The 17,367-nt window shown below is 34.6% G+C and overlaps 1 protein-coding gene across 10 annotated transcripts in view; it reads left to right on the plus strand.

The window, feature by feature from the left end:
- The window catches only part of LOC120625657 (PDZ and LIM domain protein 3), a 31,019-nt gene extending 23,536 nt beyond the window's left edge, over positions 1 to 7,483 (plus strand). For 7 of the 10 annotated variants that reach the window (XM_039892762.1, XM_039892769.1, XM_039892771.1 and 4 more), the window contains 7 exons: positions 1,791 to 1,937; positions 3,399 to 3,446; positions 4,455 to 4,543; positions 5,228 to 5,266; positions 5,756 to 5,888; positions 6,246 to 6,302; positions 7,187 to 7,483. In XM_039892762.1, coding sequence (XP_039748696.1) covers positions 1,791 to 1,937; positions 3,399 to 3,446; positions 4,455 to 4,543; positions 5,228 to 5,266; positions 5,756 to 5,888; positions 6,246 to 6,302; positions 7,187 to 7,273 — 600 coding nt within the window. In that variant the 3' untranslated portion in view covers positions 7,274 to 7,483. The remainder of the gene's footprint in view (positions 1 to 1,790; positions 1,938 to 3,398; positions 3,447 to 4,454; positions 4,544 to 5,227; positions 5,267 to 5,755; positions 5,889 to 6,245; positions 6,303 to 7,186) is intronic. The other 3 variants (XM_039892764.1, XM_039892763.1, XM_039892766.1) reach the window with 3 other exon arrangements.
- Positions 7,484 to 17,367: the final 9,884 nt, after the last annotated feature.

Below are 17,367 nucleotides of genomic sequence, written 5' to 3' on the forward strand. Positions count from 1 at the left end.
AACAAACACCCCATAAGAGTCTGAATTCTTAATATGAATACGCTAAACCGAATCCTGTCCTCCATTTTGGTTGATGCCTGTTTCTATGTGTGGTGTGTAGTGGAACATTAACAAACTGGATGTTAATTATTAGATGTTATTATGTTAAATAATTTAGTGTGGGAATGCAAATCTCAGCGGAAAAGTACAGGGACTTTTATCTAACAGTCTACATAATCCATTGCGTCAGTGGCTAAAGCTTCGACTATGTAAACATCGAATGGACGTAAATAAACGTCGGACCTCGTTTGCCCATTGGCACAATTCTTGCTTTTGGATACAGGCGGCTACGTGCTAGGACGTGCTATTCTAAATCGTAAGGAATAAGGCACCACTCTTATTCAGCCTCATTTGAGGCTACGACCGATTCGTGACGAGAAGTGACCGATATTCGATAAAGTTTACATAATCATAGCCCTGTATTAGTCCAATTATTTTCCATCTCTAATTAATCTACCGATCGCAAAGAATATTTATAATTAAGTAGTAGGTACGTTAAGGTACCTAATTACTTTGGAAACAGTTCTGATAGTGATATTTATAACTGCAACTATGAATGAAAACTGTATTCCAAAGCATCGCCCACGTGTTTGTACGAATATAATAATATCGCTGTCCTTCCCAATGCAGCTACTCGTATTTTGTCTGTAGCCTCTCTCAGAATTTGCTCATCAACATAACGCTGCAAACTTTAGGACCAGAGAAAAAGAAATGTTTGTGAGCCATGCAAAGGTCGGGCTATATTAAGGGAAAAAAGAAGCTTATAGTTTGTATAGGATAAATTTACTTATTGGAAGTTTTACACAGACTAAGTTGCAGAGAACCTAGCAGTTTGTAAGATGACCGCGACCTATATTACTGAGAAATAAAACAATCACAGAAATATAACTAAATGGTGTCAGCAATCATAACCCACATGAAGTAACCTCGCTATAAAATTAGCTACGGCGCGCCACATCGCACGGGCGATTAAAGTTTACTGTTGCAAACTTTATTCGTCCGCGCAATACAATACGGCTACATATAACTGCGTCATTGGTTGATATTTTCTTATATTATTACGAAAAAGTATTTGTTTGTTTGTAATCAATAAACTACTGGACTGGTTTTAGTAATTTTATCATCATTAGAAAGCTATAGAAATTTCAGTAACCACACAAGCAAACGTCATTTTTAGGCATAGAATTTCAACCCTTACAAAAAAGTTATTGTGTATGTGGGAAAATACATATAAGACCTTGTTATTAAAAGTATATATAGGTACAAGAAGTCTGATGCGCAGATAAACTTCTTCAAAAGGGTACAGAATGTTATCATGCGAATTCTTCGTGAGGCTGACTGTCTTTTATAACTTTAGCCCTTTGAACCGAAAGTTGACGGTCATTCCACCAGCAAAAACATTTCCAAGCAAGGTTTACTTAATATCGCAAACCAAAACAACTAGTTAGTCTTCAAGTTTGAAGAAGACATGCTGTGCCAACCCAACATAATGTAGAACGAAGAAGAGAAGTTTTTAAATGTGTTACAGTTTGTGCTAGTAGATATTATGCGTGGGTTTCAACGCATTTTATTAGCACGACTACACCGACTCCACTTCGCCTGAAATTTCGTCTGCAAGTCGTTCGTCATTTTCAATGTAGTTTTTTCAACCAACACCGAGCAATTGGCTGATGGTCTACATTTCAAAGAACGTCTATACGCAGCCCTGATGTTACCCCTGGATAACACCAGCTTGTTTTGTGGTTTCCCAGCCGTACCGCACAACCCCGCTGGTTCTACCAGGCGCAAAGGTGCGACGCGAGCCTGGTCCCACGGAGAGCTATCTGCGCCACCACCCCAACCCCGCCATGCGCGCGCCGCCACACCACGACTACCGCGACACTCTCATGAAGCAAAAGGTACGAAATCATTGTGCACTAATTCCTTAAAGCTGCAGAAATTTTGCAGCTGTAGCAATTTATTTTTACCTGTGTACCAACTTATATCGGGATTTGCAGAATTAAAGCAAGGTGTTCAACCTGCAAACTTAGTAGCGTCCAACTTTGAGTCCAGCGGCAAATTACAAGTAGTGTGCTTTCGAGCGGGAGTCTTATGAAAGTTCGCACAAAGAACGCAAGCACAAATAACGCTTACGCAGCTTAGACGCAACGAAGTAGACCTCGCTTTAGCTCGCAACACGACGGCTTCTTTTACGGCAGATATTTATGGGCGGTGATAATCATTAAACATCAGGTGACGGGTTGCTCGGTTCCCCGTAAATTGTAAGAAATAAAACAAGTCAGATCAAATTAATTAGGACTGTATTCCAATATTTATGTTGAAGACAGATTTGACGCGTACATACCAATTTTTAGTTATTAGCTGATGATAGTGTTAACTGATCAAACTCGAGATTTCCAACCGAGTGGTCCTAGCAGAATCCCAAATAATAACCTTAGCCTGGTGTTCGGTTAGCTCGAGGCTCTACGACACATCCCAGTATCTCTCTCTGAATTTTCTCGCGTTGTTTACATACGCAACGACGGTCGAATTATAAATACATAGGCACTGTTGTTTTTTTAGAACACTTACACGAGCCGAGACTAGATTCCAAACATTCAGTATTTTCAGAATAATAAATGAATGTTTATGTACACATTTATTAGGTCTGCTTGCATAAGTAAGTACACGTAACTCTCTGGCAATAGCAAACTCATTTTACAGTTGACTCCAAGAAACATGAGCTTCGAATTAAATTACCCTATTGCTGATCGGATTGGCTGAAATTTTTCTACAAGATAGTTTTAGCAACGGTACTTTTAAATCATTAAATCATTGTGATTTACACAATGATCGATTTGCCCTGGGGTCACAAACTCGGAACTATCCACTATACGAGTACATTTTTCAAAGCTCTTGATTCTATTTTTACTCTCTACCAACTAAATTAATAATTGAACACACAATTTCAGCACGCTTGCATATAGTTAATGTTTCACACTTTTGTACAAACAACTCTATCCAGCACAACTTTCTACTGAACCAGTCAAATAAAAGTTAATCATCATTTCACTTCTGCTGAGAACTACGCCAAATGCATTCTCCAAGATTTGCCACTGCTACTTCGGATTTATAGTTCTTTTAAATTTGTAAGAAACTACGAATTAGATCTAAAACTTATCAAGGACATTTCTTGACACCAACATTTCACTGGATTTCAAAGTTACCAGTGCAACATTTAAAAAACAAACACATTTGGTTTTAATTTAAGATTCCATACAGGTTTTTTTACAAAAAGTTATCTGAAATAACTAGATGGAGTAATTAGTAAACATCTCATATTGCAAATTATAACATATAGATTTTTGATAAAAACTCAGGTGGCTGAATCGGTGTTGCAGCGAGTGGTCGGTGAAGATACTAATAAGGTGGTTCATTAAACTTTGTGAAAAGTTTCAAAATCAACAGCTTTGGCATGGATGCACAAACTTCTATAACGAAGCTAGACACTCCCTTGTCAGAGTCGCTTCAGAGGATTCACTGAAAAAAAGGCTACTAATTTAAATATTACCTATCCACGCAATAGAAAATCTACAGATTTGTTTTTAGTCTTTAAAAATTTCAGTAAATCCTTAATCATTTCTTCACGTGTCTATATACCATCTTGTTTTCTTCATCGGTGTACAGTTCATCTATTATTTTCATATACTTATTATCCTTTTGTCTTGTTTAATAATAAGCGTTATTCATATTTTTTTATCCATTAGTGTGGTATAAGTTATAACAATCTTTTTTACTGCTGCAAACGTTTGATCAAGTTTAAATCTCCATATTCGTACTAATTATGTTTTAAGTAATACAGATCTTCGGGGCAAGATTCGATGACAGTTTCCAGTTGAAACATTTTATCATACACTTTTATAAGTTTGTAAAGCAGCGGCGATGTTACCTGCGCAGTCTATATCCCTGGTATTATATAGTTCTATTTTTTCTTTTGACTTGCTTAGAACTTTTGAAACTCTTTCGAGCTTGATTTATATGTAAAATGATAAATCGCAACCAGTCGATTTACATTTAAAGTAATGATATCATTATGTTCAATTTCACCTGAAGAAAGGGCCAGCACTATTGTTAGATAAAATTCTTTAACGACATGAAGGGCTTGAAATAGTTTTCTAGTTTTTCCATGCTTTAAACCGTTTTCTTCATCAGAACAATTCGTAATATAATGCACAAATTCTGGAAAAGCGCTCCGCCTACTATGTTTAGAATAAAAGTTTCAACTGCAGACAGACTTCGATGTGTTAAATCTTATTTATCTATTGCCCTAAGTCTGCTTTCTTTTTAAACGAATTAAAAACAAATCTTCTAAGTTATTTACAACAGTTTCTCTTGTTTCGTTTTAGCTGTGTTATTGAATAATATTTTTACTTCAGGTGGTACACAAGCAATTCAACTCCCCGATCAACATGTATTCGGAACAAAACATTGCCAATTCGATAAGACAACAGTCATCGCCTATGCCGTAAGTTTTATAAAGCATTTTTGAAATTCCAGTCTCAAAAGATAAATACCGTTTTTCAATATATTCTAAATCCAAAAGTGCCTTGTTGTTGAAAATTCCGCGATACTTAGAGATTGCACTACTACCGATACCATTTATGTTGGTGAGTAATTTAAAAAAAGGGGACTTAAAAATATTCAACTACACAGATATTGCAAAGCAATATTTAATTTTTTCCTGAGAATGGGAATATTCTCAGCAAAAACTGAAAGAGTACGAAATCTCGGGACTAAGCTTAAAAAATCACACGGGCACATTCGTTTTGTATAATTAAGAACACTACACGAAAAAATTCGAAGGTCAAATCGACCAACGCTCACGTTAGAAGTAAATTTCAAGATCATGGCTGCTTGCCAAACGAAAATACCTACTCATAAATTTACTATAGAAATACACTAGATTTGAGTCCGATACATCAAGTCATATAATTGTGGTTACTGCAGCATAATTATGAATGCATTTCTACCACTAAAATTATTAATTTAATACTCAGATTAGATAAGATTTTATAGTTACATCACTTGCATTTCAGGATTATTGATGCATATTTCAGAAATATAAATAATTCCATTAGTCCGTTAGTCTTGTCCCCATTACTTAACATAGCAACATGTGATTTAATAAAATATTTGTTTGCTTGCGTAGCTCTAACGGCCATTACGGACGGCCGCACGTTCTCAAGAGGCAAGTGTTTTACTAGAAACGCCAAAACAACCGTCGACGCCCATCTCTCACATGACGCATTAATGCTTCTTTATTTTTACTTTGCTATCTTCTCGACTCTTTCGAACTTCTATCGATCTATCGTACACGGCTTCGCGTCGACGTTGCCAACTAAAACTTTACAAAAATCGACCGTTGCGTCGTGCATATTACATTTCATGCGCCATTCCCGCAATCACCACCCGCGAAGCATGGCGACACTTGTAGCTGTAGGAAGTAATTCTAGATTTATATTATACTGTCAATAATCTTAACTTTAAGAGCCTATTTCTACACAATTAATGTTAGTATTTTTATTGACCTCTCCTTCCTGAAAAACAAAAACTAAATTCCGCGCCCGCGCACTAACTCCCTCCTCGGCCCCGCGACGAGTCTAATCGTTCTCTTTTATGCGTTGCGCCCGCTAACCGACTAAATACTAACTCCCGCCCCACCGCCCGCGGCCCGCAGCCACAGGCCCACGGTGCTGTACGACCCCGCCAAGTCCGAGACCTACCGCGCGCTGCAGGAGGGCGCCACCGAGCAAGCACACGAGGTCGCCGAGCCAGCTCAGACCAAGGTCTTCACGGTGCCCGCCGGCAAGGTATGCACGACACAGCACACTGATGTATATCTACCAGATAAACACCACTCTTTGTTACAATATTTAAGAAATATATGTCGGTTTATATAAAGAAAAATTTAATATATAGATATATTTATTCTATAAGTATTACACTCAGAAAATTTAAAAAAATATGAATATAAAAAAGACACCTACGAAAAACTGAGACGCTTCTACAATTTATTTTCATTTAGATTATAACGGGTATACCTAGTAATAACATAGACTTTATTTTTAAATTATGTTAGCTCATATCAAACGTAATAAAATTACTAACCCACAAATTATTCAAGCTTCTTATTTATATCGATAAAGATATTTTTTCCTGCATCCTAGAAACCAGCGCCACCTCCAAAACAGCCTGAGGCACCTAAAGGAAAACAAACTACCTTCGTAAGTAAAATATCATACAAACTAATTGTGATGTTAATTGTGGGGATTCAGTCATAAAGCTAAAAGTAAAAGTCTTATTAAGTCTTAAGCAAAAATCTGTCTATATACCTACGTGATACAGGCAAATGTTTATGTGAAGAATTCCTCAAAGCGACTCATTTCACGTCTCCATCTACTTATCTCTTAGGTAGACTTAGGTCTTCCATCGCTGTCATCCAGTGCACGGTTGCTATTCCAGTAAGTTAAGAGCGAAACGTCGAAACGTCTCGCTCGCCCGACTTCTGGGCCCATGACGAGTCTGTTTAAGCTATATCAGTTAGCATATCACCACTTGTATCTTTTATTATTCCTAGCATAGTATCCGGTGGAAACTAGTTTAATAAACTAGACATATCGTTCTATGTTCAGAACTAAATAGTATATATTAGATATATTATATATTATTATCGATATCTATTTAGTTCCGAACATAGAACGATATCGATTGAAAGTCGACCTCTTTGGTGGCTCAGGAGGTGGTACAGGATTGGATCTTATGAGAATTTAAATTTTCTGATTTTTCTCCAGTCTGGTCTGGAGACTTCGGCCGCGACTAGTTACCATCCTACCGAAAAACACGCTGCCAAGCGATTTAGCGTTCTGGTACGAAACTTGCCGCACAAACTGATTAGGAGTATGCCTTTTATAAAATGCCAAACCCTAAACACGCTACCATCTTAAGACTGCATCATCAATTACCACTATGTAAGATGGTGCACTATGTAACTGGTATTGAAACAAAAGGAAAGTTAGCAAAGTCGCAGTTAGTACCCACAACCCAATAATATCACCAAGCAAAGGGTCAGAAACATGAATGTATAATAAAGTAATAAACCTGTTTGCAGGTGAACTCGTTACAGGAAGAGCACATCCAACAATCCAACTCGTTCAAGCGCCTCATGTACAACGTGCTGGGCAACACGGAGTTCTAGAACTTACTACGCGCGACCTTAAAACCTACGCACACGATACCTTTTCTACGCGCAGACGATGCGTTTCAAAAGCGCACGACCACGCAACTAACTATTAAACTCATACGAAATACGATACAGCGACGATTTCTTATGCAATCACGCGACTATTCATATCGTCAATCCTCAGTTCTTAAACGCAACATTAACAAATAATATCGATTAAAAAAATGAATCGACACCTTATAACGCACCCTGCGTTCGCAGTATTATCACTTAACATCAGTAACGTTAATTAAAAAAATATTTATTGTGTATTTTATATGAATATAGGCAAAGGTATTTAAACTACAGCTGTATTGCTTTTGGAACTCTCACATCTTCTAGAATACAATGTTCTTATAGTAGTCAGCGTTTAAAAAAGCCGTCGTGTGCATAGGCACTTATAGTCAATAAAATATTTATAACAAAGTTGGACGACCTTGCAAAGTGTTAATAATATGCGAGTATTATTAATAACTTAAGTGGCGGCCTTACAGAAGCGTTACCATCTTTGACTGATCTTTTACTTCGTATTTAAAGCGGTAACGCACCTACCAAGATATGTGGGGTTAGTGTATGAAAAAACTAACAAATTTAGGGCTCCATCAGAGATGTGCGACTAAGCAAGGTGAGTGGTGTCTGTAAATACCACTAATAAGTTCAAGGGCGGATCCAGGGAGAGTGTCATTGGGGGTCAAATCGCAGTCAATTTAGCTTGTTTCAATGTACTTTAATTTTTTTGCTTTTGATTTTTTTTTTTTAAACTTACCAAGGATCGCCCAATACGACTATATCATATACTTAGTACTATAATTATTAAAGTTATGATGCCCCATATCCTTCATTGTGAATTTTTGTGGTAGACGCAGATTTAATAAAACTGCTAAAACCTTAAAAGTTTAGGCCGCTACTTCATTTATACTGTGTCATCTGCGTAAGATTATATTCAAGAGCTAATTAGGCTCGGTCGAATTAAAGCCTGTAAGACCTCTTTGTTTGAAATTATCATTATTATGACCACCCCCCCCCCCCCCCCCCAACTCGAAAACTGGATCCGCTCCCTTAATTTTCATAGCTTATTAGTACTGGATTGGTGGATGAGATAAGCTACGTAAACCAAGCGATCCTATTGGTGGGTTGCACACACACCCCTTCGCTTTACACCCTCGCACATCTCTGATTGAGTTGCATCCTAATGCTCCTTAAACTGTGTGATGTTATTTTTCGGTGGATTTTCTAATACTCGAGTATTAGCGATATTATTTATTATACGATAAGTAGCGAAGTAACTATTATTACTAAGTATTAATTATTATCTGTTTGTACAGAAATATTACGTATACATTATGGATATAAGAGATGTTGAGTGTACAGTCTAGTCACTTCGACCCGAGCTCAGGTCGTGCATACGAGAATGAGATTCGATCAATTTTTAAATAAATTATTTATTTTTATTTAATAAAAATTGTTTTATTTACTTTAATTGTACATACCTTACACCTTACAAGCCTTTGCAAAACTTTTTTTCTTGTAGATATTTAAATATCTCCTTCATGGACAATTCAGGAAAGCCTGATATTATAATTATTTATTTATTAAGAGCACTAACAACATGCATATTACACGTTTTTAAACATAGCACACACACACAAACATGGACTGACATGCACGTCAATTACAAGTGCACATAGCGTTGAAAAAGCGTCGTGTAAACTTAATTTGACAAAACTCACCGATAAAAATTCGGTGAGTTTTTTCCTAAAAGCTGTGTGCTGTTTTTCCTATATATTTGAATAACTTTATTTTTTTATTGAATTTTCAAATATTTACCTTAGCCCTTTTTCTTGGAATCTTTCAAGGATTTGTACATATTTGGCGCACCCCAGAGCTGTAGTATCATGTAATGCAGATATTATTGCATAGCAAAAAATAACGCACTGTTTATAATTGTCAACTTGAACAGAACGCATTTCTGTGCGGAATTTTTAACACCTTTTATGGACAAAAAATGTTAGATCTACTGTATAATATAGTGTAATTCGAAGTGTGTTAGATTACCTATAATGGATGGAATCAGAGCCCGGATTTATATTAAATAAATTAACATTAAATAAATAGACTAAAATCTCAAAATAACTATATATTCATGGAATTAACAATTTTACATAACAAAATAAAATACAGTCTTACAAATTTCATGAACGATAAGTACACAGATTAAAAGGGTGAAATCAAATTTTGAGCAAAAGAAAAACACTTATCAACTTATATCACAATATACAGACATGAGGGGCCCACTCCTGCGGAACCTATTAAAAATATATAATAAGCGTTAATAATATTGACGTAACGAATCACAATCTAAATGTTAAATAAGGCACTAACTACAATATTTGAACGTTCAGTAAACACAATTGCTTCTCATAGCACAAGACAGCCATTTCCTACGCCTATTGCTTACAGAGTGCCAAGTGTGAGATGTTTTACCTTTGTTTACTTATTCGGTAGTGTTTAAGTTAGTCTATGGTATCGAAACAGCGCCATCAGACAGTACTGTCACAGGATGGCACTGTTTCGATACCATAAAAGTCGTTTAAAAATATCTTACACTTGGTACTCAGTTGAGTTACGTCCGTTTTCTATATTCAATCTATCTGTAATATGTTGATTAATTTGCTAAACAACATAGGTATTTTTTAAAAAATTGATATTTTTTGCTACTCACAACGTCGCTACGTAAAAAAACCCCTACATTACGGATAGATCGAATATAGATAATGACCGTAAGTTGCAGGCGATAGTAACCAGTCACAATATAAAGGTTGCACGAGTCGCTCAAACGACATGGGTCGCCGGCGACTAATCGTCAGTGCAGACGGACGCATAGCAACACACACTAAAACATTATTTTAATTTACAATTCCAAAACACGCCTTGATATGTAACGCAGAATACATTTAATAAACAAGATGAATTTGTGGCAGTATGGCAGCTACCCGAACCGATATATACAGGGTTAAACAAAAAAAATACCAGAAAGCTCTTAAATATTCGGCTAAAGCACGCGAACCACGACTCTATCGTTCGGTCACTGATCGACTACGCGACGTTGTCGTATCACATGTATGTATTTGGTTTCACAGTGTAATGTCACTTTACAGAAATAACATTATTTTTTAATTTTTTTTTGTACGAAATAAATTGATACTGAATGTTATAAGTCGTAAAACAAAAGTTGTTTTGATAAAAGGAACTACAAGGCCGAGAGCTTTCTTGTATGTTTTATTTAACCCTGTATTTAGGAAGAATGTCTCAAAAATACATCATAGTTTTTCAAACATACATAACAAAAGTAATGGAATTTCAAAAAACCAAGAATATGTTAGGTATCAGTTTAAATTCTACTTGTAAACAACTTACCTTCTACAAACAATTGTAAGTGGCTTTAACTTCATGAAATACAATATATTCATGGGTAAGCACAGCTATAATATATTGCATCTGAAATTCAACCTGTATTACAATGTTATAGCTATTGATTAAATGTGCATCACAATAATGCTCGGGCAAAATGAATAATTGTGTTAACACTAGCGACACAAATCTCTTAACTTTGACTAAATTGCTGTAAAAATATGGGTCTTCCTTTTCACAATGCTGTAGACCTGCCAATAGTGTTTGGTTTAAAGATTTGTGAACGAAATAACTGCCACATATGCCCCTTAAATTAAGGTTATTAGAAAAAGCGAACGTGAACCTTTTTATATTATTTAAAATGTAAATATTGATTAATAATGAAGTTTGTTCATTTTTATTAATCAAATTGCCTGGTTTGCTTTATCACGCATAATGCAATTAATTAATAAATTTATCACTTGGCCCTTAACAACGTCGAGTCGTTACTATCCAGTGTTGTTTAATCTATCAAATTAATATAAATTATTGGGGGGCTTTTAATACGTAGATTTTAATTACGCAGAATATATTTTATTACATAGAAGTTCGAACATAGATTTTTTTATATTTTTCATGTTATTATGGTTGTATTGAAATAAACTATCCAAACAGGCGTATGCATTATAAACCGATAGACGTAAGAAGTTAAAAACGCGACCAATAATATACTACATGAATATGGCGATCTTAGATATTAATAATTATATTATTTTTTCATGCACAAATAAAGATTGTCTAAAGCGAGATCATTTTTGGGGAATATAACTTTAGCAATTAATATTTTTTATTAGTAATGTTTTTACTTAAGTTATTGCCCCCGAATATTATTACAGTAATATTTGTATAAATAAATTTTCTTTATTTGAAAAAATCGGCCTCTGTGTTTTATAAGTTTTTAGGAAAAATATCATAAATAATATTAATTAAATAGCGTAATTCATTTAAGATATGCATTAAAATCGAAAGAAATTTATCAATAATAATTATTATTTACACTATTTATATATTGTCAACACGACGGTTATTGATACACCTATTATTATATTGTTATTCGAGTTAAGAAACTAAGTATATTATTATAGTGTTTAATTGTTAAAGAATATTTTCGGTTTATATAGAGAGAAATACACATGAAATGATATTTACACAAATTTTTACGATACCCTCAACTCTACATATATCCGATTGGAAAAAACTTTGGAGTAGAGATGTAACAGCCTTTCTTTTCTGCGGGCAATGCAACAATTCGGCAATCTGATATTTCCACTTCAAATTTTACAATACAAATATGGAATGCAATTTTTTTAAATATTTATGCACTGGAATTTGATTTAAGATATCCACTGTCGTAAGCGTAGTCAATGGGGAAGACCACTATCAATAATTGATCCGTCTAGAGGGTGCCAAATGTCAATCTCCTTACTATTTGTACGCAACGATTTTTGATAGCACAGTGGGCCGTTGTGTATATCAACAACAACAATGGCATGTACGTCTTGAGAGACGATTCAAACACTGTCTAAGCGGCACTTGTTTGTATGGCTCAATAAGCCAATACAAATATGGCAGTTGAACCCTTCGGCGCAATCTGAAGATCCCGTGGTATGCCTTCGTAACCTTTTTTGAGCAAGAACACCAAGCCAAGCTGCGTCATAGATACGGCATCCCTCATTAATGTTCTTGCGCCATTCATTTTTCAGGCTGTTTCTGATAGTTGACTTGTGTTACACCTCTACTTTAGAGCAGTTCACGAATTATTTAGCACCAATGTCAAATCTATTTTTTTAATTATCTATCTAACTACAGACACGATAGAAGCGATGTTTATTGTAACAACTATCTAGATAAACATTAGTTATTAGATACAATGATACCATAGATACTTTATTTATTTATCATGTTGATATTTCATTATTTACGATGCTTTGGACAATGTTCGTTATGGTGCTGGTGGCAATGTTGCTACACAACTACCTTTCCTATTAACCTTCGAGAGTAGAAGGTAATAGAGAATAAGAAACTCGTGAATAAGTTGGCAGGGAAAATTGTCACAGATTTTTCTAATAATAAATTTTAAATCAAGAAAACATCTTCCATTTTTTGATTTTCATGATCGTCATCTTAACTGTTACTAATAATTGAATGCGAAAGTGTATCTGTTTGTTCGTTACCTATGTTCGGATCATGCGCTAAACCGTTTTTGATGAAATTTGTCAGAGATAATTGGCATGAACTAAAAGACTTTTAAAGTGAAATTTGTAAATTTAACTTCACTGTTTTCAACCCGTACGTCTACATCTGTCTACTACCACGTGAAAAAAATATTGCAACTATGTGCCACCAGCTCCATACTTTTACTACGACACGCTATTAGAAAAATCACAACATTAAGAAATAAAAATATTTCCTATTGTATTGTCTATAACACACTGTTGTATCTAAATTATTAAGATAGCTGTAGTACTTAAATTATTTTGATAACACTTCTTAAATACTTAGACCCGTAGGTACCTTTTCACAAACATTATTCGACGTTTCAGTTATTACGAACGTACCTGATCAATAATAGGCGTTTCCACCAATCAGAATTTTGAAAGATGGCGTGATTGCGTAATCGCAATAATGGCATAGGGCTACCGTTCGGATGCACCGATTAGCCAAGTCCGAAATCAGGCATTTGATCAAGAGATTAGTGATTGGTCACAAGGGTTCTTAAGACGTCATAGTAACGTTTGGGAATAAAAGTGAAGTCGAAGATGTAAATTAAGACCTTGGACAAGTACCCAATGGCCAAGGTTTGAGCTTCTACTTCTACTAAACGCATGCATCATATATGACTTTATCTACACTCATTTCTTAAGGTCCAGACTAAAAAAAATAACATTTCATTAAAATAACGTCTGCTGACCAATTAGGTTTCAATTCAATTTGTTTTACGGCTGAACATTCTACTGAAGTCGAAGTTAATTTATTATTAACTGTTTTTAAAAAATTTCTGAAATGAGTCTAGATAAAGCAGTATGTGAAGCCGCACATAGCTAGGTATTATACAAGTTTCATATACTACGAATGGATAAGTGTGATACTTTATATCATTGTCTGCAGAAAAGATGTGGACAAGTTTAAAAGCTTGTTGAGTTCATTGTTTCTTACAAAAGAAAATAAACTATCGAATATGAACCGAGCTCAATCATGTTGTTGACTAAATCCAACATTGAAACTCGAAAACGAAAATGATAAAATGGTTTGTTGATTATGTTTGTATAAGTGAATATATTTTTTTTTCATACATGTAGGGAAGAGAACTATATACACAGTTAAAGCTAATAGAGAAACGATGAGGTAAGACAGTACAATGGTATGAGAATGGTAAGAGATTCAATAAATATTAAACAAATATAAAAATCAGAGTAAGAATAAAGATGAAACGCCTCTTCCGAACTACTGCAACGAGGCAAGTTGCCCGAAATGTTGGGGGCGTTATCCCGGAAATGGACAACATTCGCGCCCTCTAACTTAATTTTTCGGCACTAAGCGGGACAAGCATTAATGGAAGAGAAGCGTAAGGCAGCATTGTTGACAATGGGATTATACTAAAGAGAAAATAGAGACTGACAGTAAAGTTGTAGCAAAATTCTAATTAAAATGTCTATAGTTAATAAAGAAAACAGATAAAATATAAAAGGTAAAATTTTATTGTCTATTGGGCAAATATGAAACATAGAATAAGTATGGAAAAGACGTGACGTGATTCCATATAACATGGCATTAGAAAAAGTAGAAGTCGAAGAAATTAATCTCAATCTGAATCGGAAACTATACTCTTAAGTTGTCCTATACGCGCCGCTTGGACTTCTCTAGTCTAGACAGCCTTCACTCTCACTTATGTACGTGCGGATGTTAGTCGTAACTGAGTCACGTCGCAGGTTTATAACTAACACAAATAACAACATTGACTTGCTTCCAATGAATAAGACTCATTCAACGAGTTATGTCGTTTTATTGTGCATCAGAAGGCTAGAATCCAACGATAATTCAGGGATAAAGTCCTCGTCACAGTGGCAAAGAATATAGATCAGCATCAGTAGATAAGTTATAAAGTTATTTTATATTGACTGTTTATAGGAAGGTATGTTGTTGCTGTGAATTGTGGATTCAAATTTTCAACTATTTGTTTGACATAAGTATAAATATTAAATATTGCTTGATTACGACGTTTGACATAAGTATAAATATTAAATATTGCTTGATTACGACGTTTGACACAAGGATACATATTGCTCGACTACGACAATGATTATATATTTTAAAATGTTAAATTTTACAGGAGATCATTTTTTATCTGTGATTAAAAATATTTTCAAAACGAAAAGAATAGCACTATAATTTTACAAAAAGGGATTTAAGTTAAGTCATATGAGTCGCAAATGAGCGTTATTTTGTTTAGTCAAATAGGAATCTTGCCTCGGAATTTAAATATTTGAATTTTAAATTTTATGCAAAAATAAAGCTAAATGAAGCTTTTAGAAGCAAATAACTTTGGTCCTAGCATTCTGAAGGCGGGCATAAGGAACGACGGAATCAATGATAGCCCGACCTCAAAATAAGTTTACAACCAAAAAAATATGTTTTAACTTTATTGTTGCTTTGGAAATAGATCTTTAAAAAAGATAATTTTTGAGTGCACATCTGAAAACTGGTATTTTCAATAATTATTATACAATGGTCAAGTTAGCTCACAATTATACCTACACTAATTTAGGTCTAGATAAATAAATATAGAATGGGACCTGAAGAAATAAATTCATAGACATTTCATATCGAATAACCGCCAAGTCGAGCGCGAAGCAAACACTGCCGTACCATCCTTTACTAGAACCATTTTGCCGCATTTTTACGCAAATCGGCCAAGAAACTAACAAGAAATCGGTGAACATAAAGAAAAAAAACTAACTTAATTGAAATAGTTTTTTTGGCAGTCAATTAAAAATACAGCTTATTATTTTACATTCCGAGGTGCAGCTTTTTTAATTGACAGTGCTATTAAAATCTAAGATGTTGACGGCGAAATAGAGAAAGCAGCCAAATTATGACCGTAGAGTTAATAAAAGGAACTTCAAATTAAAATAAAAACTCTTTCCAATTAACAGTGGAAAGGAATTGCATTCACAATAAAAACTGTAGGAACTAATTCATTGTGACGCACTAACATATACAAGCAGTGTGAGTACAAGTTATGTAAAAGTAAAAATTAAACATTGATAAAATAAAAATCGAAGAATATTTTTTAAGTTTACCTGTACATGAAATCACAACATATATACAAGCAGTGTGAGTAATGTGGTGTAAAAGTAAAAATTAAACACTAATAAAATAAAAATTGAAGAATATGTTTTAAGTTAACCTATGCATGAAATCACAGACTATACCTAGCTTGCGTCTCGTAAGTTTGCCGCTCTGTCCCTTTAGTATGATATTGTATGTGTGGCCGCATTTTTTGAGTCCTTTTTCAGTATTTAAGTACTACAACTTCAAAGTGAAATGGATCTAATTTAGTTCCCTGTAAGATCGTATATTCTGTACCACTATTTTTTATTTCACAAACTAGACCAACCAACTTAAGCTTTAAAATAAAAACAAATAAGGTCCATTTTACTTTGAAGTTATAGTGCTTCGATACTCGAAAACGACTGCGATTGCAATCGTGTAAGCAAATAACGGTACCAGGTACGGTTACTAAAAAGAACTTGCGCAATCGAGTCATTTTCGAGTACATAACACTACGTTAAGTAAAATGGACCTGATAACACTGTTTTCAGAGTCGCAAACTCTTCACATTTTTTTACTTTACGAACGAACTTAAACTTTGAAACAAAGTAGGTTAGTTCCATTTTTCTTTGACGTTAGTGTTACGAACGCGTGCCGCGCATGTGCACTAAAATTTCAGTTGATTTTTGTAGCTACTTCAGAGCGCCAAAACATATCACACTAAATGTTAATAAAATTAACGTCTCCTTAATTTTAATTTGGTTGTACTGTTTAAAGCTTATCGCACAAAACATTGCTCATCATTGCCCATATTTGTTAGTAGTACTAGGTTTTGAGTAATAATCTAATATATACCAGGCCCATGTGCAGAGAAATATATGTGCACCCTAAAAACCATGTGGTTGACAATAATGTCTTAAAATTCAAAATGGACTAAACGTATACCTCATACGTTTAGTCGATTTTGAACGTATTTTGAGATCATTGACGTGTTTTGCCCTAACGAGGGTCAGCTGACACTCCCGTGCTAGCACTTGTAGCATTCAGTAAGAAAATTCGGTATATTATTACACAACAGTCCTAATACTAGCAGCTGTAGCCCATTTACACGTATGCATTTGTTCCGTTTTCGTTAAAAAATACCTGCGGAAATCGTTTATTTATTCGAATATTAAAAAATATCACTTGATCCGAAACATCTTCTTTCAAAATTTTTCTAATAGGAATTTAACCTATAAGCTGTGCAAAATAAGGTTTTTTTTTTTAGAGCAATAAATACAGTCTCCACTTTTTCGTACAAAAACGAATGCATACAAAATATTATCAATATCGGGCAGTGTCTGAATTTG

Source organism: Pararge aegeria, chromosome 8, assembly GCF_905163445.1.
Source record: "Pararge aegeria chromosome 8, ilParAegt1.1, whole genome shotgun sequence".
In the NCBI taxonomy this organism is placed as follows: Eukaryota; Metazoa; Arthropoda; class Insecta; order Lepidoptera; family Nymphalidae; genus Pararge; species Pararge aegeria.